Source organism: Halyomorpha halys, unplaced genomic scaffold (assembly GCF_000696795.3).
Source record: "Halyomorpha halys isolate HHAL.00 unplaced genomic scaffold, Hhal_1.1 Scaffold403.1, whole genome shotgun sequence".
Classification (NCBI taxonomy): Eukaryota; Metazoa; Arthropoda; class Insecta; order Hemiptera; family Pentatomidae; genus Halyomorpha; species Halyomorpha halys.
Window position 1 is genome coordinate 574,928 of NW_027116019.1, and position 26,939 is coordinate 601,866.

Genomic DNA, 26,939 nt, shown 5'->3' on the forward strand with positions numbered 1-26,939 from the left:
TTTTATTTTTATGCATATAATTTTTAAAAAAAATATTTTCTTAAAAACCTTACCATCCCACCTTCGGTCATTCTCAAAGATGTATTGATTACCAATTTCAATAAAATTCTAATAATTGTAAATTAATTTTAAAAAACATTCTGAATTTTAAATTATTCTACATTCTTAATAGTATCACAACTGCTAACATCTTTATCAAAATATTAAAGGTTATTCTGCCTTTGCCATATTTTTATCTTTGTCAATAACTTATAAAACATAATTAAATTACCGAAAAACCTTACACCAAATAATTATTTTTTATTGTGATAAATTACATTTTACTGTTACAGTTTCAATTATTATAATTTTATAATGAGGTGTAGATAGTTGACCGTAGATTAATGATTGGAGAAGTTTGTTGGGGGGTGCGGTCAGCAAAGAACAACATAAATAAACAAAACCATATTTATTTATTTTTTGCCGACGTTTCGACCTGAGTTTCAGGTCTTCATCAGGGGTCATGGCGTAGAAGGTAGGCCTGCAACTCAAGTTGCACTCAGGCCTACCTTCTTTGCTGACCGCACCCCCAACAAACTTCTCCAATTATTATAATTTTATTTAGTTTTCACTGTATATTACAATAATTTCGTGAACAATTCACTGTTTAACTCACCTCACATATCAGGTTTGCAATATTCTCATTATACATCAAATTTTATTTTATTTTTTTTATTTATTCATTTTGCAATAACATACTTCCAAATTTAACTATTATTTATCTTGCGTAAAAACATTCTGAGCAAAAATTAATTTTGTTTAAAATTTCAACTTAATGCCAGTTCAAATTTCTTGTATTTTCCGAAACATAAATAGCTTCTAGCATTTTTCTTTTGAAGGTATTATTTTATTTATGCAAAACCATTGTAATTTTAAGCTATGTTTTATTACGTTTCCTATCCAACAAAGGAGTTACAAAAATAAAAAAGTGTGATACTACATGTATAAATCCGTATGGTAGGATATTTTTTTTATTATATCCCCTTCCTAGTCATTTCTGACACGGGGGAGGGAGAGGTTATCTACTTGTGACCAACCTATTCTAACCATGGGGAGAGGCAAGGTTTCATTTAGTAGGACCGCCACTCAACGAAAAAAGTCAACGCCCCACCACCGCCTAATTCGAAACAGCGCCACTAATGTGGCCAGGTGGCAAAGACCTGCGCCACAACCACCTGAGCCACGGACAGCCCTCGTACGGTGGGTAATCAACCTATTCTAATCATGGTGAAGAGTAATTTTTCATTTTATGGGACCGCCACAGAAATAATAGTCGATCCACCAAGCAGAATTCGAACCGGTACCGCTCCTGTCACGAGGAAATCGCTTAACTCCTTTAGCTACAAACGACCCCGAAATAATTTACCATTTTACATTTTCAGTATTTAAATCCTGTATTAAATAGCGGTGTGAGGTCCCATCTCGTACAGCCGCTTCCAATTCTCTGTCGACCACCAATCTTCTTACTTGAGGGTTCTTCCTACCGAAAGATTCCTTAACGTTCTGCTCCAAGGCGATTCTAGACCAATCTCTAGGATGCGTTCTCTCTACCCTGGTATCATAGACCTTTAGTCAGAAAACAACTTTTATTGCAGAAACTAAAAGGTCTGTGTTAGGTCCTTCTACACCCACCTTATTCACCTGACTTATCTCCAACAGATTTCCATCTGTTCAGAAATTTAGACATTCATAATAAATTACATAAATAGACATAAAATAAATAACACTCAGGTCAAAAACGCATTTTCAAACCAGATATCACTTCTTCCATTATAAACTCCCTAACCACTCAAATACCCTAGTTTCTAACATTGCATCCTCTTCCATTCCTGGCAATCCTCCGAGGTGCCTGAAAAGAAGATGGCCACGAGACCAGGTTATGTAAAATGTCATTTCTCTACACGCCTGTAACTCTCAAATTTAACTTAGATAAGATTTACTAAATGTATTATAATGTACAGTTGTAACTAATAATAAATAAATATTAAAAAAAAAAAAATTATTACACGTAGGGAAAAATGTATTAGAAATAAAGTGAGTAAATATTTTGATTTCGTAAAGTTATTTTACTGAATAGCTTTTCCTGTAAAAACAGGTATTTCATATAAAAGGACCTGTATTCCTATAATATTCACCCTACCTGGTAAGCAAAATTAGTGTGATTTGCGCACAGCACCAATTTTTTTCTTAAATTGTCCTTTGCCACTGGGGATCAGATTTAATTTTATTTTATTGCATACATTATGAATCCAGATAAAAAAAATAATATATATTTCGGAAGCGTAATCTGAGTTTTAGAGAAACATTATTGGCGGTGCGGTTAGAGTTGGTGATTTATATCTGTTACGTGATCAGAGACCTTAGATTCAAAGAAAGAATATTTCCTTTCCTACAATTCAATATAGCACGGGCCGTTCGGATTGGAATTCCAAACTGTATCGTCAGCGACTGCTCGCTCACTGGGTCAACCGAGGACATGTCAAAATTACTTTATAGGCTCAGAACTTTATAGGCTTTCCTCATCTATCTACAGAATTATTTATGAGAAAAACTTTATAGGTACTGTCGTTTCTGAGATATAATCATTAATAAGTTAGTAACTATGTTTATAAAATAAATTTGAAAAGGTAGGTAAACTTAAAAAACAGTTGTACATCAAAAAAAATTCACTTAGCACCCTACTCATCGCCAGAGTGGGGCGAACATTATTCGATTAGCGAAACACGAATGCATTTCTATTCAGAGTTTGTATTCATGAATCTTTTTTTTTTTAATTATTTATTGAATGTAATTTACAACTGTACAAAATAATACAATAGGTAAATATGTTGTATGTTTCATATACACTTGAAAATCTTGGGAAGGAACCACCCATTGGTGGTACTTCAAACATTAATTTAAACTAGAAGGTCCCGTGGCCATCTTCTTTTCACACGCCTCGGAGGATTATCAGGGATTGTTAAGGATGAAAGATTAAGAATTAATGGGTTAGGATGGTTAACGAGTTTGGAATGAAAAGACGCATATCTGTTTTGGGTCAAATCTGCAACGAATGGGATGTTAAGGTCTTTGTGAATGAGTTTATTTGTGACGTAATAAGGAGCATCAAGGATTTTACGTAGGATTTTGGATTGTAACGATTGGATGCGGGAAGAATTTGATGGTTTGGTGGAGCCCCAGAGCTCAATTCCATATGTCCAAATTGGTCTGATCATTGTAGTGTATACTAATTTTTTGTAGTGAATGGGAAGTTTAGAGTGTTTGTCAAGTAAGTGTTGAAGTAATCGGAATCTACGAGTAGTTTCTTGTCGTTTCAGTCTTGTGTGTGGATTCCAAGTAAGTCTCTTGTAAAGATGGAGTCCTAAATATCGAATCTGTTCAACAGGCATTACTATTCATGAATCTTAAACATTTTTTTTTTTAAATATTTATTTATTGCTATTTACAACTGTACATTATAATACATTTAGTAAATTTATCCCAGTTAAATTGGAGTGTTACAGGCGTGTAGAGAAAGTACCCATTGGTTGCACTCTAATGACGTTTTACATTAGGAGGTTTCATGGGCATCTTCTTTTCAGGCGCCTCGGAGGATTGTCAGGAATGGAAGAGGAAGCAAGGTTAGAAACTAGTGGGTTTGGGTGGTTAAGGAGTTTGTAACCTTAAACATGAATAAAATTAAAAAAAATGGAATAAAAATTCCAAATAAATTGTATTCATAGATTTGAAAATGTGACTTCAGTCAAATAAAAAGTTAATGGAATACAAAATTTTATTTTTCCTAATCCTTACCTTTTTTGATTTCTAATATATGAGGGTCCCTTTACATATTACCATACGAGTAAAAAACGAAAACGCTATCGATTTTATCGATATACGAGATCGTACTCTCGGGTATCGATTTATTTAATCCTTTCTGATCACTAAAATATTAGGATCCTTTTCGTATATTTTAGAGGAAGGCGAAAACGAAAATGCTATAGATTTTAAGATTGTGTGATCGTAAATTTTGTGATTTTTAAAATATTAGAATCTCCTTAAAAAGCCGAAAATGATATCGATTATAAGCTCACCAGCTCGCGTATTGATATATTAGATAACTATACGGATTTCTGAAATGCAAGGGTCCCTTAAAATGTTTTTTGAGACGCTGAAAATGAAAATTCAATCGATTTTAAGATCACGTATTGATTTCAACTTTTCTGGTTTTTAACATATCAGAACACAAAAAAAATTAAAAGAGACTATTTTAAGTTAGAAATCAGAAAAGTCAAAATAAATCGGTACGCCAAAATAAGATACCTACGAAACATCATTTCAGTCAGTAAGCTATTAATCAAATAATAATAAAATTAAGAAGTAAAGGAGATATTACTTTTTTGGGGCCGCCCGTAGCTCAGTGGTTAGGACACAGTCTTACCAATTTGATGTCTATTGGCGGTGCCGGTTCGAATCCGGCCTGGGACGTTGACTTTTTTCATTGAGTGGTGTTCCCACAAAATGAAGAACTTTGACCCCCAACCATGGTTAGGCAGTATAGGACTCCAATGAGAGTCTTGGCCAAAAAAAAAAAAGTAAAAGGAGATATGATTGCATGATGCAATTAATAAAAAATAATAGTTTCATAATATTAATTATTATTAAAGTTAGTGTGTGACTTGTTAGCGCCTGTGAGTCTCGGTAGAGAGATTCTTCACACATTAAGTAAAGTTAGTCTTCCCATCCTGGCAGGGTTAATACACAGGAGTTCGCATTAAATGAAGGACAACACCTTAAGGCATTTGATAAATTTCTAAAATCTACCGATTTGTGATGATGATGTTGAATCGTGAGGGCTCTAGAGCGAGCCACTAGAGCTTATAATACCTCAATTTTTGATAAATTTAATAAAAACTATGAATAATTACTAGTCGAAATTAATGAGTCTGCCAAGTATAGGTAGGGGGAATAAAAATGGCATCTGTTTCATAACCTTAAAAAAACATTAATTTTTCATTCGGAGCTCTATATCTTAAAAACAATCAACAACACTAGAAAATCTAAGAGAACATTATTTAAAAAAGAGTAAATTTTCTGAAATATTAGCCTATTAAATAAGTATAGGTAGGGGGAATAAAAACTGACGACTATTTCAAAACGATAAAAGAAAATTAATTCTTCATTCCGAGCTTCATTACAACTACCAACAACAATAGAAAACCTAAGAGGACATCATTCAAAGTATAGGGTGTTTTTTTAAGCCCGATAGAACTTGAAATTGTAAAAAATAACACAAAAAATTAAATTGTAATCAAAATTATTTTTTTATTCGAAAGATCAATACGTGACATTAACATTTGAAAATGATTTCGGGCATATGGGCACCGCGGCTGTTCTTGACGAAGCGCATTCTGGACGTCCAATTTTGGGCCACTTTTTCGAGCACTGCTGGCCGTATGTCACGAATAACACGAACAATGCTGGCCTCCAAGGCGTCAATTGTTGCTGGTTTATCAGCATAAACCAGTGACTTCACGTAGCCCCACAGGAAATAATCGAGAGGTGTCAAATCGCACGACCATATGCGGCAATTTTGCTTATTAACAAACCCGTTAAGCCAAAAATGCGCCTCATCGCTGAACACAATTTTACAGAATGCGCTTCGTCAAGAACAGCCGCGGTGCCCATATGCCCGAAATCATTTTCAAATGTTAATGTCACGTATTGATCTTTCGAATAAAAAAAAAATTTTGATTACAATTTAATTTTTTGTGTTATTTTTTACAATTTCAAGTTCTATCGGGCTTAAAAAAAGACCCTTTAGATTAAATTTGCTAAAATATGAGCCCTTTTACAGCTATCTACGCTTTCAATAGTTCCCAAAATACAGCTTTTTAGAAAAGCAATATTTCTTAAAAAATCTGTAGTTGGTGTATTTATTTTTTAAAAAATCTATGTCTTAATAGCAATTCGACATACGAATGTCTATTAGCACTCAACTTGAAGCTAGTTTAGTGTACTATAATGTAGTTCATGACGATCTTCCTACGAAGATAACGATTTAGAAGATTTTATGAGATTCCAAAAAATATATTGATTTATAGTAGGTCCTGGAATATAGACTTTCATAAAATAAAAGTTTTGTCTGAACAATTAAAATCATCACCATGTTAATTGATTTTAGCAAATACCATTAAAAAAATTACTCTCATTAAGATAAACGTCATAATCTTCTTAATTGTACATTTAACTAGATTTTATTTGAGTGCTAACAGACATCTATATATTGCATGGTTTTTGAGATATAGATTTCTCAACATAAATTACTGATTTTTCGGTGCATTTTTAATGAAATGTTGCTTTTTACAAAGCTATATCAAAGGAACTATTAAACGGTTACAGTTCTATTAGAGCTCATATTTTTGAAATTATACTCCACCTTAAATTATGTTCTCTTAAGTTTTTCATTGCCGGTTGCCGGTAGTTTCATGGAGCTCGAAATGAAAAATTAATTTTTTTTTTCAGAATGATAGATTTATTTATTGATAGATATTACGATCTGCCACACAGTTGTGGGCAATAGGTAATAGTGATAAATGAGCTCATACATACTAAAATTAAAAAAATAAATAAATAAAATAAAATAAATTTAAAAAAAAACTCTTAAAATATATACAAAAAAAAAGAATAGACAAGATGAACATAATCAAACTATCTGTAAATTATTTTTTTTTACGCTTTAAACCAGCGCTATTTTTTATCCATCCTACCTATACTTGGCAGAATAATAAATTTTGTCTAGTAATTATGCACAGTTTTTAATAAATTAATAAAAAATTGGAGTGAAATAACCACCTTTGTATTATTACTAGAGTGTATCTAAGAGACGGTGCAGGTCTTAGCAGGAGGATTCTTCCCGACCTCCTCCTGCTCCTGCAAGAAGACAGTTTGAAATACACAGACATGGAAGAAGGATCAGCAGATTTGCCAGAAAATATCCAGACGAGAATTAGGGAGGACCCCGCTAACCGAAAACCATTGTCCTGAAGGACACGATAGAAGAGTGGAACCGACAGTTGATGAATCATCTAAATTTTATTATCTTATTATATTTTATTAATATATACATAAATATAAATAAATAAAAAATATAATACCATGAGAAAGTACATTCCTACACTCCGGTCAAGCAATACGGGTCCTCCCAGATAGTACAAGAGCCCAAGAGAAGAGAACAGGCAGTTATCTCACCCCAATTTTTGATTACTTTAATGAAAACTATGTATAATTACTAGTCAAAATTGATGAGTCTGCCAAGTATAGGTAGGGGGAAGAAAAAATGGCGAGTGTTTCAAAGCGATAACAAAAACTAATTTTACATTCAGAGCTCTATATCTTAAAAAGTAGGAACAACATAAGAAAACATAAGAGAACGCCATTTAAAGATGAGTACAATAGCTAAAATATGAGCTCTAATAGAGTTATTTACGTTAAATATTTTTCGAGATATAGCTTTTTAAAAAGCAACATTTAATAAAAATGTTGTATGGGACGTACTGACAGATCGGTAGTTAGTGAATGTATTTTGAAAAATTTATATCTCAAAAACTATTTGACGTATAGATGTCTATTAGCACTCAAATTAAAGTTAGTTTAATGAGCTATAATGTAGTTTATGATCTTTATCTTCGTAGGTGTAATAGTGTATATGACATTTGCTAAAATAAATTGATTTATAGTTGTTCGTACAAATTTTCATTTTCCAAAGTTATATTCATATGTGAATATCATAAAAACTACTACCTCTACGAAGATAAGTGTCATAAACTACTTTATAGTAAGTATAATTTCCATTATTTTGAGTTTTGGCAGATATTTGTGTGTTTTATGGATCAAGAGATATATTTTTTTCAAAAATCCAACATTTTGTACGAACAACTAGAAATTAACATTTTGTGAGTTTATTTTGTCATAAAAAACTTCTACAAAGATAAACATAATTAACTATTTTGTGGTCAATTTAACTAGCTTTAATTTGAGCGCTGGCAGACATCAGTACGTCCAATGGTTTCTGAAATAAAGTTTTTCATAAATCAATCTTATTGTCCGAACAGCTATAAATCCATTTATTTTAGCAAATATCATGAAAACTACTATTCCTACGAAGGCAAAGATTGTAAACTTCTGTATAGTCCATTAAACAAGCTTTAATTTGAGTGCTAATAGACATCTGTACGTCACATAGTTCCTGAGATATAGAATTCTCAAAATAAATTAATACTAATCTATCAGTAGATTTTTAAGAAATTTTCCCTTTTAAAAAGCTGTATCTCGAGAACTATTGGACGTAAATAGCTCTTTTAGGGCTAATATTTCAGCAAATTTACTCTTCTTTAAATAATGTTCTCTTAGATTTTCTAGTGATGTTGGTAGTTTTTAAGATATAGAGCTCCGAATAAAAAATTAAGGTTTTTAAACAGTCGCCATTCTTTATTCCCCCTACCTATAAATGGCAGACTCATCAGTTTTAACTAGTAATCATACAAAGTTCTCATTAAAGTAATCAAGACTTGGGGTGAGATAACTGAATTTTTTTCTTCCTGGTTCTTGTACTAAGACTATTGGATCTCCCAATTCCTGAGGGGACATGCGGGCTTTCGGGCTAAGCTTCATCACCATGGGATAGATGTCGGCTCCCCGAAATTCCTGAGCACATAATTGTTGTTTGCACCGCCTTCAAGGCACAAAGGGATAAATTGATGCGGGATACTGGACTCTCCTATTTCCCTCAGCTGGTCACTGAACATAACTACCCGTATTACAAAAGTTTTGTGTACGGATAAAAAAGTTCGGTGCACTTCGACATAGGGTAAAGAGGACTGGTTCCTGGAAGGCAACGAGGAAGAAGAGAGGCAGAAGAGATTACAACAAAAGAGAGAACAACCTATTGTAGAAATAACTGGGAAAACTTTTCAAAATGACAATGAGAAAATGAAAAAGAAAAACAATAAAAGTTAGAAATAGTGAGTTAGCAACAATATTAATCCTTGTACCTGAGAGAATTAATTCATTTCTTTCCTTTAATTTTTTTAAATCTGCAAGCGTGTTGAAAATGTTCAATAATTAAACTTTTGACTTTAATAATGTTACTCATCTTTTTTAGAAAGTGTTTGAAAAGAGAACTAATTAAAAAGTTTGCCGATGAGTGCAAGCGCAAGCACAAGGGCTATCGGTTTACAAACCCTTGCTAACAATTAAGTAGAGGCCCCTGGCTAAATTAAGAGATAGTAAAGAAGAATTGATTAACGAATGAGGAAACATCTCCAACGGGGCACAAAGCTTTAATTGCTCGGCGACTTGGGGCTTCAGTCTGGACTAGGGACTTGATTGGTCGCTGGAGCAGCATAGTGAGGTATTATTGAAAATCATGTCTTGTACCTATGAGGGGATGACGTATAGATTATCTGTGAGATGGAAGGCACAAATTTAATTTTTCTGTTGATTAAAATAATTCTTGATGATAAAATTAATGACTAATAAACGTGTACGTGTATTTTTATTTAATGGCGCAAAAAGTCATTGGTCCTCAACGCTTATATGCTACTCCCTCTTTTACATCCCCACGTATACTTAAAGAAGTTTTACTTACGACGGTACGACTGAGCATTTCTCTCACCAGTACACTCCTACTGTGATTTTTTTTTCTAATTTGAACATTTTGTTGACCTTGTCACCTGCTGCGTTTCTTATTTTAAATCATAAGCCGATTTAGAACATCCTATTCTACCATACAACAGTGTCATCGAGTGGTTGATGTCTTATGTTCCACATTGGAGTGCGTAATGTAATGCACGAGAGTCTTCCTCGATGTTGAACAAGCTTTTGATCAAGTCTGGCATCCAGGTCTACTCTATAAATTTCGTCAATTCCTTCCCCCTCCATATTTCCTTTTAATATACCTATATAGAACCTTTAAAGTAAATCATAATCTAGGCTACTCATCTCTCTTTTCTCAGTCAGCCGGTGTTCCTCAAGGTAGTATCTTAGGTCCCATTCTTTATATGGTTTATATAGCTGATATTCCAACCCACCCTAAAACAGTCCTAAAAACATACGCTGATGACACATGTATACTGTCTGTAAACAAAGACCCTACTAATGCATCACGAATGCTACAGACACACATAAAACCATGAAGAATTGTGTCAAAACTGGAGAATTAAAATAAATCCAGAAGAATCCCACAAGATCACCTTTACTCTTCGTCGTAAACCTCTGCCCTCCTGTCCTAAGGTATCCTTTTTAAATACTCCACTAACGCCTGTTGAACAGATTCGATACTTAGAACTCCATCATGACAAGAGACTTACTTGGAATCCATACACAAGACTGAAACGACAAGAAACTGCTCGTTGATTTCGATTGCTACAACACCTACTAGACAAACTCTAGAAATTTCCCATTCACTACAAAGAATTACTATACACTATGATAATAAGACCAATTTGGACATAGGAATTGAGCTATGGGGCTCTACCAAACCATCAAATTCCTCCCGCATCCAATCCTTACAATCCAAAATCCTTGATGCTCCTTTTACGTTACAAATAAACCCATCCACAAAGACCTTAACATCCCATTCATTGTAGGTTTGGCCCAAAACAGATATGCGTCTGTTCATTCCAAACTCCTTACCGATCCTAACCCATTAGTTCTTTATTTATACATTTGTAAATTACATTAAAGAGAAAAAAAAATCATAAGCCGACATAATAAAATCCTAGATCTTTTACGAAATGTTGATTCGTCAGCGTCCCTGATTGAAGAGTTACAATATCAAATTCAATTTGCATTGAACAAGACTGAAATTACAGGAAACTGCACGCAGATTCGGACTATTACAGCACTTACTAGACAAACGGTCTCATTACAAAAGACTGATCTACATGACAATAATAAGGCCCATCTGGACATACGGAGTTGAGCTTTGGGGCTCCACTAAACCTTCGAATTCCTCTCGTATCCAATCTTTACAATCCAAAATCCTTCGTAAAATCCTCAATGCTCCTTATTTTGTTACTAAAAAACCATCCATAAAGACCTAAATGTTCCTTACATAACCGATCTAGCCCGAACCCGGTATTATTCCTTCTATAATAAACTCCCTAACCACCCAAACCCACTAGTTTCTAACCTTGCTTCCTCTTTCATTCCTGGCAATCCTCCGAGGCGCCTGAAAAGAAGATGGCCTCGTGACCTTTATTGTAAACTGTTTTAGAGTTCTACTACTGGGTAGTTTCTCTACATCCTGTATCATATCATTATGCCATTATGATCAAATTTACTTGTTGTATTTTTTTATATATTTGTAAATACAATAAATAAATAAAAAAATTGCATTGAAAGTAATCCTAATATTTTTGTCACCATCACATCCAATTATGTAATAACAAGTAGTGCAAACCATCTGGAATGAATGAAATGCTCACATGACACCTCTAGTAGCACATCCCTGCCGGTTTAGTCAAACGACAGCTGGATGCCTGTATTGCCTACAGAGCAGAGTAAGGCTGAATAAATAAATAAAGTATATTTATTACCAGGTGATGAAAATGGCGCTATAATATTGCATTGTCGATCGGATAAACCGAATTATTCATAAATTGTATTACAAGATTTGGATGTCCGACAGGAGGGAAACAATACAAAAGCGTTAAAAACGATGACCCTTATGTTAGGCAATTAGCGAGTAAAAGTGCTTTGTTTCAGATTATTTAATGAGAGGACTTTTGAAATGGCATTTTCAACAGTTTTCCTCAAATCGAATCAGATCCTGACAGATTTCAGAAGATCCGGTTCAATAAAATGATTTTAATTAACGGATTCATATTAATTCCTAAAGGGAATTATTACTAATGAATATTTAAATTTACTATAAATGATTTTCGTCATAAGCATTGAGCTATAAAAGATATTTTATAACATATTTATCCTATCACTACTAGACCCAATTGCTTATTAAATCTATTGTTTACAGTGGCATATAGCATTATATAATGAAAATATATCTTAAAAAAAATAGAAATAACTTCAACACAACTCAACCTTACGAACATTGGGAGTGGTTTAGATTCTAAAAATTTCACCAAAGGGCACAAGTAAACCAATTAGAACCAGAGGTATAAAATAAAACGAAATAATTTTGCTTTTCCAGGTTTCTAAGTCAAACAGCTTTCAAGTAAAAAGTATAGAAAAAATAAACAGAATTCAAAAAGACCTGCCTATATTTTTCATATTGATAAAGGTTCAGTTAAGTGTATCTTAGCTAGTAATTGTTCGAATTCTATGTTGTTGTTTTTTGTGTGTTTGGTATTTAATAAACACACAGATGACATAAACCAAATATGAAAAAAAGATTGGCAAATAATAACCATGAAATAAATTTGTACTTTCTAAAAAAAAAAAAAAAAAAAATAAATAAATAATAAAACTTCATCCAATTTATCTATTAATGGTAATAACACTGAACGCCATTGTTTTCAAACAACATACCGAAATAAACTTTGGTGGAAGGATTGTCTTGGAAAGGGTAAACTAGCAAAAGAAGTGAAGCCAAGTAGGTGGGCCTTAAATGCCTTTCTGGTGCGTGGTAGAGGAGTAGGGGAAGAGTACGAGCCAATCACTAGTTGCCTTCTGCTTCAGTTAAGGATTACAATGGCGGACATTTATATTAATCTCAACGTAAACCTGCCTTTCGTTGACGGGGCCTTTTTTGTTATCACATTTGATTTGAAGAATAGTAGGGTTATGGCACCCACATGATAATAAACAAGGAAGGTTATGGGGTAGGTTATAACCAATAACCTGCCGAAGGGATTACAGGTAATGCAGCCTCTAAACGGTCAATCGGAATGAAAATCATCAAAGCTTGACTGCGGGGACTGAGTAAATCACAAAGACGCTTACTTAACCAGGGAAGTAGTAGCACCAGATTTTATTTACTCTTGATTGTAATAATAATAATAATACTTTATATATTTTGGGACGAGTTCCTTTAGAATAATACAGAGAAATCGATAGATGTGGACTGAGAAGCCTCAGAGATACTTAAGCAAAATTACAAAGAAATAAAAACAGTTTAAAAAATAATATTAGTTACTTTCTAACTTTGATCAGTTGGACAATAAAAAAAACGAAAAAAAAAAGAAAGATTTAAAAATAATTAAGAATGACATAATAGTTTACAATTATATTGATTTACAATTTTATGGGGTCTGAATGAATAAGAAATGATTGAATAGGCGGGATTTAAGGGTAGGGGTATTGGAGATTATAAGGGATGGAGTTTGTAGTGCTGCCGTTTCGAATCTAGCCTGGAAGTCCGACTTCTATTTCTGTGCCGGGTTCCACGAAATGAAAGCTTGCCCCCACCCACATTGGTTAGAATAGGGTGGTACCCTGTAGATAACTCCCTTTTACCCCTCCCCCCCCCTGTTTGTCAGAAAAGAAATGCAACGAAATATCTTGTAAAAAGAAATTTCAAACATAAATGATACCTAACACAAGAGATTTTAAGATTACAGAGTAGTACGTACATTGTATTTTTATATTACAACCCACATTGAAAAATAAACATTTTTTTTTTCATTGGTAAAGTATTTTTTTCACTTTACCAGGAAGGGAATCATAAAGAAAAAAAAACTTTTACATAAAGTTTTCATCAGAACCTTTTATAATGCCTCTTTGGTTTCGTAATAAACCAGAAGCTTGCTTGGCCATTATTTTTGCATTTGCCTTGAAAAATAATGTGAAACGCATAATTGCAACCTCCCCTCAGCTTTCTCGGCACTTGTATGACTGGATTTTGAAATTGAATAACTTTTTGGTATTGTTTTATCAAAATGTGAAATGTGATTAGTATCAAGAAAACTGTATTATATTTTACATTACATATTTATGTAATAAAAAAAACATTTAAAAAAAAAAATCAATCTGCACTGTCATTCCGACTGACAGTCTACATAAAAACAGATTAACCTATTTTGACCTTCCAATCATTTTTAAATACGTGACATACATGGGCATCTATGTACTAGTTAAATCCATCGATTCATTAAATCAAAGAAAGAAACCAACTTAAAAATATTCATTCATTGTTTTTTACAAAACAAAAATTTATCTAATTAAGCATTATGGAATATTTAAATATTTTAGGATCAAAACAATCTTTTCTTTTTGACGAAATATCTATTAGTTTTCGTTCTTTACGTCGAAAACCAGAAAAAAACATAAATACAAGATAATCATTAAGTTCAATGTATAAGAGGAGTATTTTATCGTGTTACCAACAATTCGAAAATTATGATTGTTTTGTACCTAAATTATTCACTTCTATGATAAAACAAGACGTACTTACCTATATATTTGTATGTGTAACGAGGTTTCCGTATTCCATGGTATGTGTGGGGGAGTGTGTGTATGTGTTTATATTTTGTTTGGTTTTTTTTCTTTTTAATATTGGGAGCTCAAGCACTGACACAAACACAAAACAAAAGTGGATTTGAAATTTTGTCACGTCATTTCTGGACTGGTGTTGGGTATGTACTAAGACGATTGTCACATTGTTACGGAGTGGAGAGATTCAACATATGTCCTTCTCTTACTACCGTACCAAGCAAATCGATACCATTTTATATCGATTAATATCACAAAAAAAGTATTATTTTTAACGATTATTATTATTTAATTCCGCTTGAATCAGGTGCAAATAATTAAATGATATATTTAAATAAACTATACAGTAGGGGTATTCATGATCTTTAGTTTAACATGTTAATGTGTTAAATGGAAAAACTCATGTTAAATGGGAAAAAAATTGCCTTCTTTTGCCGTGGTAAAATGAAATAACATGAACATGGCTGAGAGTCTGTTACTTGGTCTGTTAAATGGAGAAAGATCATACAATGGACCAGTTGTGCTCGCCACCATTTTTGTTTGTGGTGTCAGGTTAGTCCTTTCGTGTTTGAGCTATTTATTATTTCATACCCCTGTTATTAATGTATCATTAATTAAATAGAGCGATTATACTTTATAAATAGTGGAAATCATTTAAGACCTCAGCAGCCCCTCTCACTCAAATAGATGAACGCTTATTATTTTTGTTCATGACTGATTCCATGTCAAAATCAACACATTTCAAATTCTTTATTATCTCATAATCTAATAAAATTTGACACCAAAGTAGTATCCATAAAGTTTCCTGGGACCTACGAGGAACATCCAAGTTTTATTAACTTATGTTTACCAGTTTTGAAATTATAGCTCTATAGTTTTCTAAATTGTTAATGGCTAGTTTTTTAAATAAAAATAACTCCACTCATAATTGAGGTAGAAACATGGGAGGAGTGACATTTTGTAGCTATTTAAATTAACTTTTACCTGACATGTAACATTCTATATATGCTTGTTAGAAAAATTTTCAAAGTAATTACTGAAAATAAGTGATTTTATTCTTAAACAATACATAAGGTTTGAAGATAGGAGGATAATGGGTTCATTAATACAATAAATACTAAAAACATCGGTTAAAGACATAATAACAACTTTTTAACAACCTTTGATTTCTTGTATAATAGTTTCAAATTGAAAGTAGTTCACTCTCAAAAGAGTTTTAAACCTATCTTCATCCAGGTTTGGTAATACTGAAGATCTCCAGTGCGTAGATTTTAATACTGATCACCTGAGAAAAGGAACTGCATATCTGAATGAAAGAACATGGAAAATACTTTCAATACAGTTGTCAATTAGCTCATCTTCATTCTCTTCCTCACAAGTTTGAAGATCAATAAGACACTCATAAGCTAAACTTTAACAAAAATTCCACTTTTCACTCACTCTAGGCATGTTGTAATAAATTGCTTAAATCAAAACTGAAACTTAAATCAAATTCGAAGTAAACAATAACATGATGCTCTGGAAGGAAAGGTTATAAACATTAAGGCTTATAAAACAAGTTACTGAGAAAATCCGCTAGGGGCTCTTATGCATTTAACGTTTAACATGACTTCAAAACTGCTCACAGTCCTATAGTTATAACATTTAACATGGTAAAACATTTTACATTTAACACAACATCATGAATACCCCTAGTTACGTATAAATATGAATGCAGTATATAAGGTTTATTCATAGGAGGAACATATGATTTATAAACGTATATTTTTCTATATTTCATTTATATGTTTTTTTTAAAAAACATATCTACACCTAATTAGTTATTTATCGTATATTTATTTACCATAAGCTTTATTTATTTATTTCAAAGTTTTAATAGTATTCAATTAATGTTTGTATATCCTCAAATATAGCAATAGCGAGGTCTGCTAGTAAAGACTAAATTTGTAGAAGTTAATAATAAAAAATAGAATAATTAATTTCCTTTCTATTAATTTCCTAATTTTATACCAAATTCAACAAAAACCCACAACATGCGCTTACAACACTACTAATATATCATATATACTTCAAAACTATTTATAAACTATTTACATGACAAAAATAATCTATATATAATATATAATTATCTCCTATATTGTCATTCTTGCTAATATTTAATAATATTATTGTCATTTAATGAATAATAACTATTTTATTCTTAATAGTCATACATTTTTAGGTAAACATTACCTTCCTGAAGGTTATCTTCCATTATGATAACAACCATATAGACTATAAACACTTATCTCCTACCTCTATTACCACAGAGATGAACAATTAAACTAAAATTAACAATTTTCAAAAACCATTTCTTTCTCTTTATTATATAAAACTATTTTCTTTTATAAACATTTTTTTTTTATACAATAACAAACAAAAATGACTAAATTAATTCTATATTATATAAAACCACATAAAAACTAAAACGCTAATTTATTTATAATATCTACATAATGTGTGCCTAAAGTTTTTGTAATTGCTTTGTCGATGTTTTTTGTAATATGTACTGATTCATTTGTTTTTCTATTCTTAACTATATCTAATATTTCCGGATTATTGATATCAAATTGATGTTTATATTTAATACTATGTTGTGGAATTGCTGTAATTTTTAGGTATTTATATTTTTACAATTGATCTTATGTTGACCAATTCTTGTTTTTAATTTTTTAGATGTTTCACCTACGTATAAACCTTCACAATTCTGGCAATTTACTTTATAAACAACATTTAATTTATCTTTAAAATCAATTTTGTCTTTCATATTATCCAAATAACTTCCCAATTCATTATTATTATTTAATCCAAACTTATGTTCATATTCTATAAATTTCATTTTAATTTTATCTGTTAATCCTGGAATATAGTTTAATTTAAAGTAATGGTAATTATTAATCCTAACTATTTCTTTTTCCATTACATTCTGTAAGCTATTATTGTTTGTTTTATCATTTTGTAAGTTTTTATTTTTATAAAAATTCGTGATTTTTTAAAATTTAAAAATTACAGTTTTATGAATAATGACGTAATTAAAAAATATATTCATTGTGAATTTTACTACAATATTCTGAATCATATTTTTATATTTATTTATACCCGCGAGTTGAATAGTGTTATTCATATTTATTCAGATAGGCTACTCTGCATAGCCTTGTAGACACTTACCTCTGTCGAAGTAGTTTCGCCTTTTTTCATTTCTCGAGTCAGAAGAAAGTCGTGGGACCTGTCGAAAGAAGAAATTGGCCCTACCCTTTGTGAACTGTGAAAGAAGAAGTGAGAAAGAAAAGTTAGAAGGAGACATTGAAATTCCGGGAGTGCCCTACCAACTAGGAGGGCCAATTCAAATATTTAGATCTCCCAAGCTCCAGTCTCTTCATAACCAACAACTTCATCAATTAATTGCAAGCTTACGCAAGGCTGTAATTCAAGGGTGCTTTGAGAAACTGGCTGTGCTTGCCAAATTAGTGTTTTATAGGAAAATCTAAATGAGTTATTAATAAATATGAATATTAATTAACAATATTGTTTAATTTATTCAAATAAAATGTATACCTAAGCATAGGTTTGTTGTTCAATGTAGTTCGTAGGATTATATATTTATTGATTTTTTTTTCGGTTGGCTCATTCAACCCAAAATTTTGAAATTTGAAATGGAGGGGGTACTGAGAAAGTGAAAGGAAGGCTACCAATACTTCGTTCATATTGTGCGTTTTACTTTATTCCTGCAGGTAAATTCCAAAAAAAATTCTGTTAATTAGGAATCGAATGATACAACGCATGTAATTCGATAATAATTATTTATTCTGTCACAATCGGTCACAAGCCGATTTGAAACCGGGTCCATTGAGTTAGTTTAATGTCTTACATGCATAATGTCTTACCACTGAGCCACTCTACTCCGATATAATATTTTTAAAAATGTACATAAAAAAGAAATCTTGCAAAATGGAATGTGTGTATTTAAACTATCTAGCACACAAACGGGAAGTTGTACGAAACTGAAGTTACATATTTAGGCCAGATGTATGCCTGGAATGCTGCATCAATCTTTTCGCCAAGAACGAGCCATTTTACATATTCTTTTATATTTTTATCAAAAATGACTGACGGCTTAAAACTGATTTTGATTAAAATCTTTCAGAACACAACTATGTTTCGTTAAACTTCAGCTAGCTCTTATTCTCATTAAAATAGTCATGGCTGAATCATTTTTAATAGGGGTATTCATGATCTTTAGTTTAACATGTTAAATGGAAAAAAATTGCCTTCTTTTGCCGTGGTAAAACGAAATAACATGTAACATGGCTGAGAGTCTGTTACTTGGTCTGTTAAATGGAGAATGACGTCACACAATAGACTAGTTGAGCTCGCCACCATTTTTGTTTGTGTGTGTGCTACAAATTATTTCATACCCCTGTTATTAAATCACAATGGATAACTTTAATAATACAACGGAGAAAAAAAAACAGAAGAGTTATTAACAGACCGCCTTGTGTTGGATAGGGAGCGAATTGAATTTGAAAAGGAAAGGATTGCGGAGGAGCTGAAGCTTCGTAAAATCAAAATACAAAAAAAATTTGAATTAAAAAAATTAAAAGTAGAGCTTTTAAAGAAGTCCGATTGACAAAATAATTGAACTAAAAAATATTTATGTATGTATTCTTACTTATCTATTTATTATTATTTATGTATCATTAATTAAATAGAGCAATTATACTTTATAAAAAGTTGAAATCATTTAAGACCTCAGCAGATCCTCTCTCCCTCAAATAGATGTAAACTTTTTATTTTTGTTCATGATTGATTTCATGTCAAATCAACACATTTCAAATATTTTTTTTACCTCATTATCTCATAGTTTCCATAAAGCTTTCTGTCACCTAAGAGGAACATCCAAGTTTTATTAAATTATGTTCACCAGTTTTGGAATTATAGCTCTATAGTTTTCTAAATTGTAAATGGCTAGTTTTTTAAAATACAAATAGCTCCACTCATAATTAAGGTAGAAACATGGGAGGAGTGACATTTTGTAGCTATTTAAATTAACTTTTACCTGACATGTAACATTCTATATATGCTTGTTAGAAAAATTTTCAAAGAAATTACTGAAAATAAGTGATTTTATTCTTAAACAATACATAAGGTTTTTAAGATAGGAGGATAAGGGGTTCATTAATACAATAAATACTAAAAAAGTGGGTTACAGACATAATAACAACTTTTTAACAACCTTTGATTTCTTGTATAATAGTTTCAAATTGAAAGTAGTTCACTCTCAAAGGAGATTTAAACCTATCTTCATCCAACTTTGGTAATACTGAAGATCTCCACACTGAAGATTTTAATATTGATCCGCTGAGAAAAGGAACTGCATATCTGAATGATAGAACATATAAAATACTTTCAATACAGTTGTCAATTAGCTCATCTTCATTCTCTTCCTCACAAGTTTGAAGATCAATAAGACATTCATAAGCTAAACTTTCACACAAAGTCCTCTTTTCACTCACTCTAGGCATGTTGTAATAAATTGCTTAACTCAAAACTGAAACTTAAATAAAATTTGAAGTAAACAATAACAAGATGCTCTGGAAGGAAAGGTTATAAACATAAAGGCTTATAAAACAAGTTGCTCAGAAAATCCGCTAGGGGCTCTTATGCATTTAACGTTTAACATGACTTCAAATAGGGCTGCTCACAATCCTATACTTATAACATTTAACATAGTAAAACATTTTACATTTAACAAAACATCATGAATACCCCTAATATTGTCACAGGAGAAACCTTATTATTAAAATAATTTCACAAAAGTCGATTGAAAAGTTAATAAAATGAATATGAACATATTTAATTTGAATGAACCTTATATTTAAATTTCAATATGTAATCCATAAATGTTTTTATATTTTGGAAGATATCATATACATAGATATTACACTGGTTACAATATCTGGTTGATTACCTAGTTAGCTTAATACATAAATATCTGATTCAGAAGTTACATCATAAGTGATGTAATTTCGTGATCAAATTAAAATTATCTTCTGAATCCTCGTAATGAGAGAAGGCACCAAAAATTTGGAATAGTAAAATCATGCGCATGCGTTCGTCAGTTCGATGGGTTTTGAATCGTATTGGAACAAACCTATAAAGTGAGTTACTGCTGATTCTTATTATTTCTTAATAACATGTGGTATATTAATTTAACAATTAAACATAAATTCTATTTAAATTAAATTATCAACAAAAACTCAAGTAAATTCACCAACACTAATAAATCAATCATAGACCTTCAGTAACGCAGGGATGAATCCCCATTTATAGGATTCAAAACAGGCATATTGTTTTAGGCTGTTGAAACAGTGTAAAGTTCTTCGAAAACTTTAAATACAGTAGATTCGTTCAAAATATTTCTTGTTCTCAATATTAAGAAGATGATCAATGAAAATCCATTCTTGATGAAGTCAGGTTTTTCTGGGGTTAGAAACCTTCAGAAAAAGAAAAAAAAGAAACCACGATCTATCTTTCATCGGACAGAACGGACTCCTTTCACCTTACCAAGGAATGTTGCAACTTCTCTGGTTTTTAATGATGGATTTGCTGACGAAATTCGCGAAGTGTGGGTTGAATGTGCTGTTTGCCATAAATGGAGAAGCTTAGACCGTCCCATACATGAAAGAGATATATTTGTTTGCAGATACTGTAGGTAATGTTCAGTTGGATGTTCATTCAAAATTAAATATACAAGCTTCGTCTGGTACTGTTTTGTATTGTTTTATCTAGTTATAAACGATTTTAATTGATTTTATCTTTTTTTTTGACGGGGAGTAGGGGGTACTTAAAGGAGGTTGGTTTATGGATTACCAAGAAAATTTTGGACTTTGATGTAAAAGAGGTACTAAGAAAGTAAAATAAGGCTGCCAATGTTCTGTTCATATCTTGCGGTTCACTTTATTCCTGCAGGTAAATGCCAAAATAATTTCCAAACAAATTTGTTGATTACGAATCGAATGATACATTGCATATAATTTTTAATCTTTGATATCAAATTTACAAGTAAGTGTCAGTCGAACTCATAGAACGGTTCTTCACGATCAAGTCAGTCACGTCAGTCTGGCTTTTGAATGATGACTGGCATTTCGACTGAGGTCCCTTTAGGTATAAGCACAACGAAATGTGATAGTTGTGATCAGCAATATAACCTCCCTTGTCTACTTCTGTGTATTTTGATAAAACAGTGTTGTATATTATTCTTATTAACAGTAGCGACTCACTTCTTGTTCATGTTTTCTATTTAAACTTTTTTCGGTTGGCTCTGCAGGTGTAGTGATTTTGTGTCGATTATCGATGGTAACAGTCGAGAGGTTTTTCTAGTCAGTATGTGTTGTGTGTAAGTGTTGTGTCTTGATTGTTATTGTTAGATTAAGAGTTACAACTATTATATAAGAAGTTTTTTCTAGTTCAATACTTTGTATTTAATTGCACATCAAAGTTTTACAACAAGTGGTGACGAGGATAAAACTAGATAAACAATTGTACGTAAGTCAACCTGTTCTTTAATCAACATTGTCAATTGCCTCATGGACTCGGAATTAAAAGCAATTTAGGCCACTATGGCATCTGTCTTACAAAAGAACACTGAAATTCTTCAAGTCAAAGTCATATACCTCAATAGTCAATCATGAATAGTCAATCATCTCCAAATAATAACAATTTCGTTTCAAATTTCGAATATTTTGGTGAATCTAAAGAGACTTTTACACCAATACCGTAAGAGACTAGAAAATTGGTTCGACTTGAGAGGTATTAGTGAAAACAAAGATCTTTAGATCAAAGAACCAGGACCTCCCCAACCAGAACCAGCTCAACCAGGACCACCCTAACCAGGACCACCTCAAGCAAGACCAGCTCAATCAGGACCGGCCCAACCAGAACCAGCTCAACCAGGACCAGCCCAACCAGGACCAGCCCAACCAGAACCAGCTCAACCAGGACCAGCCCAACCAGAACCAGCTCAACCAGGACCGGCCCAACCAGAACCAGCTCAACCAGGACCAGCCCAACCAGAACCAGCTCAACCAGGACCAGCCCAACCAGAACCAGCTCAACCAGGACCAGCTCAACCAGGACCAGCTCAACCAGGACCAGCTCAACCAGGACAAGCTCAACCAGGACCAGCCCAACCAGAAACAGCTCAACAAGGACCAGCTCAACCAGGACCATCGCAACCAGAACCAGCTCAACCAGGACCAGCTCAACAAGGACCATCCCAACCAGGACCAGCTCAACCAGGACCAGCCCAACCAGAAACAGCTCAACAAGGACCAGCTCAACCAGGACCATCCCAACCAGAACCAGCTCAACCAGGACCACCCCAACCAGAACCAGCACAATCAAGACCACAGAGGTTACGGCGACCGCCAGCTTACTTGAAAGACTATGTTCAATAGATAAACTATTTCTTTTATTTAGTGTGGGAGAGTGTAGTGATTTTGTGTCGATTATCGGTGGTAACAGTGTAGTGATTTTGTATCGATTATCGATGGTAACAGTCGAGAGGTTTTTCTAAAATACGAGATAGTCAGTATGTGTAAAGTGTTTTGTTTTGATTGTTATTGTTAGATTAAGAGATTATTAAGAGTTACAATTATGTCAATAATATATATGAAGTTTATTATATAAGATGCTTTTTCTAAGTCAATACTTTGTATTTAATCCACATCAAAGTATTACAACAGCAGGCCTTGTAGATCTTTGGCGGCCCGAACCAGCCTTCTCCACGTCTGTCTATCTTGGGCTACTCCTTTTTGGTTCGGACTGCAGGAACTTTTGTTTATTCTATCAATGCAAGTATGGAACACATATGTACTTAATTTTTAATTACTGGAAACACTACTTAGCGATAGTGACTATTCCTAAACTACTATTTCACCAGATGCTGGCCTTTGTCCAACAAGCTTATTTTATTTTTTCGGTTGTCTCTGCGGACTTTGTAGATCTTTGGCCTCTACATCACAGCCGTCAAACACGTCTTCTCCACTCCTGCCTGCCTTGGACTTCTGCTTTTTGGTCTTTAACATGTAGCTCTTTTGCATCTTGGTCGAATCTGTTTATCCACGTCTATTTTGGCTTCCCACGTCGTCTCTTAACAACTAAACCGGCATTCATTGTAGAGTATAGGCGCCATGAAGTATTGCTTTGAGCCAGATGTTAACCTCCTTGCCTTCATATCATGAGATATTGACTGACCAGTCTCTGCAAGCAATTCACTGTTAGTTTTTTGTTAGTTTTGAAAGGGCGTTTAACAGCCTGGTCATTTATGGTAGTTTACATGAAATTTGCTAAAATAAATTGATTTATAGTTGTTCGGACAAATTTTCATTTCTCAAATTTATATTCATATGTGAATATCATAAAAACTACTACCCCTACGAAGATAAGTGTCATAAACTACTTTATAGTAAGTTAAATTTCCATTATTTTGAGTTTTGGCAGACATATGTGCGTGTTATGGATCTAGAGAGATATTGTTTTTAAAAATCTAACATTTTATTCGAACAACTGAAAATTAACATTTTGTGAATTTATTTTGTCAAATATCATAAAAACTACTAATCCTACAAAGATAAAGAGGAATAACTATTTTTTAGTAAATTTAACTAGCTTTAATTTGAGTGCTGGCAGACATCAGTACGTCATGGTGTAATAAAAACACTGGCTAGATCTGTTTAGACAAGAGGTGTAACGGTTGTCATGGGAAAAACAAAACACGAGCGATATGTTCTGACGAGTGGGTTTTGGTTTTGTGAAGGTGACAGTTTGATTTCGGAACACGTTACGACTGTTAATTGTGAAGTGGTAATAGTTTAAAGGCCCTCTGTCTTTACTGTTTGAACCGGAATATCACCATATCAGAAATGTTGTCATATATGTTTTGTTTTTAAAATTATGATGTTTTACTTCAATGGACGGTCATTAATTAAGAAGTGGAGATATAGTGCAGTGACGTTTCTTCAGCATGTCCTGGGTAAGTGAATAATAATAATAAAGTTATAATAATGCAGTACACAGCATACCAATCAATCCATAATCAGACATAATTACAATTTTATTTTATAATATTTTTTACCCCCTTTTTCCTTCACAATTAATACTCGTCTACAAATCTAAATACTAAATACAAATATCTTATTTTAATTTATTTCATTTTTTTTCTTTCTCTATATTTACCTCATACTTTTCAATTTCAGTATTGCAATCATGTCACCCATATATCATGGTTGTAAATTGTTTCACACTCCATTGTTTAATTCATTTTCCTTCACTATTGGTGCATTCATATCCCTCCATATAAAATAAAATTCGAATTACTTAAATCTGACGTATATATATATGAAAGAACAATCGAAATAAATATTAACATAATCTAATATAATATTTTTGGAAAATGGCCGAAATCGATAAACTGTTTTACACGGCCTAGCTAATTTTAAAATTCTGATAATTATTAAAGTACTTTCACTATTTAGTTTTTTTATTCGATTCTGAAAAACACCTACCTCTTTGCCATATTTATAACTATTTCCAACGAGTATTTTTCTACAATTTTTTAGTCTAGATCTGTATTTAGGACTTTATCAAACCTAGTTGTATTTATTAGTAACTAGTTTCTAGTCCACCTAAATGTATACTTTCTTATATTATTATTATTTCTTTTTAGGAAGTTTGATTATATTAAATTCTATAAATATTTGAGGTTAAAAAACTTCCAAAGTTGAATATAATCTATTCTACATTTTTCTTCATTGTTTTACAACATTTCGGGACAATCGTACCATATTTATGCAACTTTACAATCTTAAAAATAAGTCATTTTTATCAACAATTTTCATCCTTGTCAAATATGTTTATTTGTAATTCTTGTAATTATATTTACCTCATACTTGTCTTATTTTCAATTTCACTATTAAAATCATGTCATCCATATATCATGGTTGTAAATTGTTTCACACTCCATTGTTTAATTCAGTTCCTTCACTATTGACAAGTCCCATTTTATCTATAGTGTAATTAAAATTAAACTTTATGATTTGACTATTTTATTCTCACCAATTTTCTCTGATTTTTTTATGTTCATATGGTTAATCTTTTAATAATATCGGCGTAGCGTGTATTTAAATGTTTTGTGTCAGTTTTATGGTTTAGTGTTTCTTTAATATTTTTGGTTATATGGATTGCTTCCAGAAACCTACTTTTCGTGCTTTGTGTTATGTCTATTATTGTGGGATTTTTAAATTATTTCTTTTTCACATACTTTATAAAAATAACAATAGTTTTGAAATGTTTTTTTATATTAATGTTGTGTTGATTATATAATATTTGTATCTTGTTTTATTCATTTAGCCGTGAAGAAGCCCTGCGAGGTGTGACGAAATCTTGGTTAGCAATAAATAGTTTTATTTTCCTATTTTTATACCTTTATTGACAGCCATCCGGACTATCTTCTTCCAATCTGAAAGAAACATTCCGATTTCAAAATGGTGTAAAGCATTTAACCTGTTTAGAGCTAACTATTTTCCCCGCCTTTTCAGGCTAGAGAGAAATACTTTATTCCGCCTTGCTGCTTAAATACATTGGGTCGCTACAATACACAGCATACCAATGAATCCATGATCGGACAATATACAATACATATATTTACATGATATAACAACAATTTTTCCCTACCTTTTTCTTTTACAATCAATACCTGTTTACACACTAAACACAAATATTTTATTTTATCTTTTTTAATTTAAAAATTTCATTACATTTAACAATTTTCTTTCATTAACTTGACAATTTTATTCTCTCTCTCACTCTCTTAGACCTTCCCAGTGATCCACTATCCACGTTCGATCCGTTAAACTAATTAAACTACTTTATCATCAGATAGCATATCAATCAATAACAATGTGGAGTCATGCCAAAGACATTAGTCATCGCAGTAGCTCTGTTTATACAAAGAAACACATAACTTTAAAAAAATAAATTTATAAATTCAGGAAAAAAAATATCAATTAAAAGAAATACTTCAATGAATAGATAAATTAAAAGAAATAATTTAATAAATAAGTAATGGAAATACATAAATTAAAACACAAATCAACAGGTAAAAAAACTAAAAATAAAAAACACAATGAATATCAGAGCTGATTCCCATGTAGTCCTATTCTCATACATGTTGATTTATGATTCCCAGGGAGTCCAAAATAATATTTTACGCCAAGATCGCTTGCTATATCCCCGATGCCAACACCTAAAATAACTGTTTAATAGCTAATAAATAATTAACTGATGAACTATTTATTAAAATTATGTATGCTAATTTTAAATTTTTCTTTTATTTGATGTTTTTAAAGACTTTTTCTGTCTCGTTATGG

General features: G+C 32.1%; 1 protein-coding gene and 1 long non-coding RNA gene across 2 annotated transcripts in view; one reads left to right on the forward strand and one right to left on the reverse strand.

The window, feature by feature from the left end:
• Window positions 1-14,673, reverse strand: part of LOC106682320 (uncharacterized) — a 468,677-nt gene extending 454,004 nt beyond the window's left edge. The window contains exon 1 of the long non-coding RNA XR_010845003.1: window positions 14,435-14,673. This is a non-coding gene — a long non-coding RNA (uncharacterized lncRNA). The remainder of the gene's footprint in view (window positions 1-14,434) is intronic.
• A 259-nt stretch (window positions 14,674-14,932) lies between these two features.
• On the forward strand, window positions 14,933-22,967 carry LOC136797155 (RNA-binding protein 12-like). Its single transcript, XM_067052950.1, has 3 exons — window positions 14,933-15,024; window positions 21,839-21,894; window positions 22,405-22,967. The coding sequence occupies exons 1-3, from the start codon at window positions 14,933-14,935 to the stop codon at window positions 22,965-22,967; spliced, it is 711 nt and encodes a 236-aa protein (XP_066909051.1).
• The last annotated feature ends 3,972 nt before the right edge of the window (window positions 22,968-26,939 follow it).

Excerpts from the sequence above, each read along its gene's own strand:
- LOC136797155 (XM_067052950.1), top strand. The coding sequence starts at position 14,933 with ATGGCTGAGAGTCTGTTACTTGGTCTGTTAAATGGAGAAAGATCATAC. Across the intron at positions 15,025-21,838 it reads ATTTTTGTTTGTGGTGTCAG|GTGTAGTGATTTTGTGTCGA; the intron begins GTTAGTCCTTTC and ends TTGGCTCTGCAG. Across the intron at positions 21,895-22,404 it reads TCGAGAGGTTTTTCTAGTCA|GACCACCTCAAGCAAGACCA; the intron begins GTATGTGTTGTG and ends CACCCTAACCAG.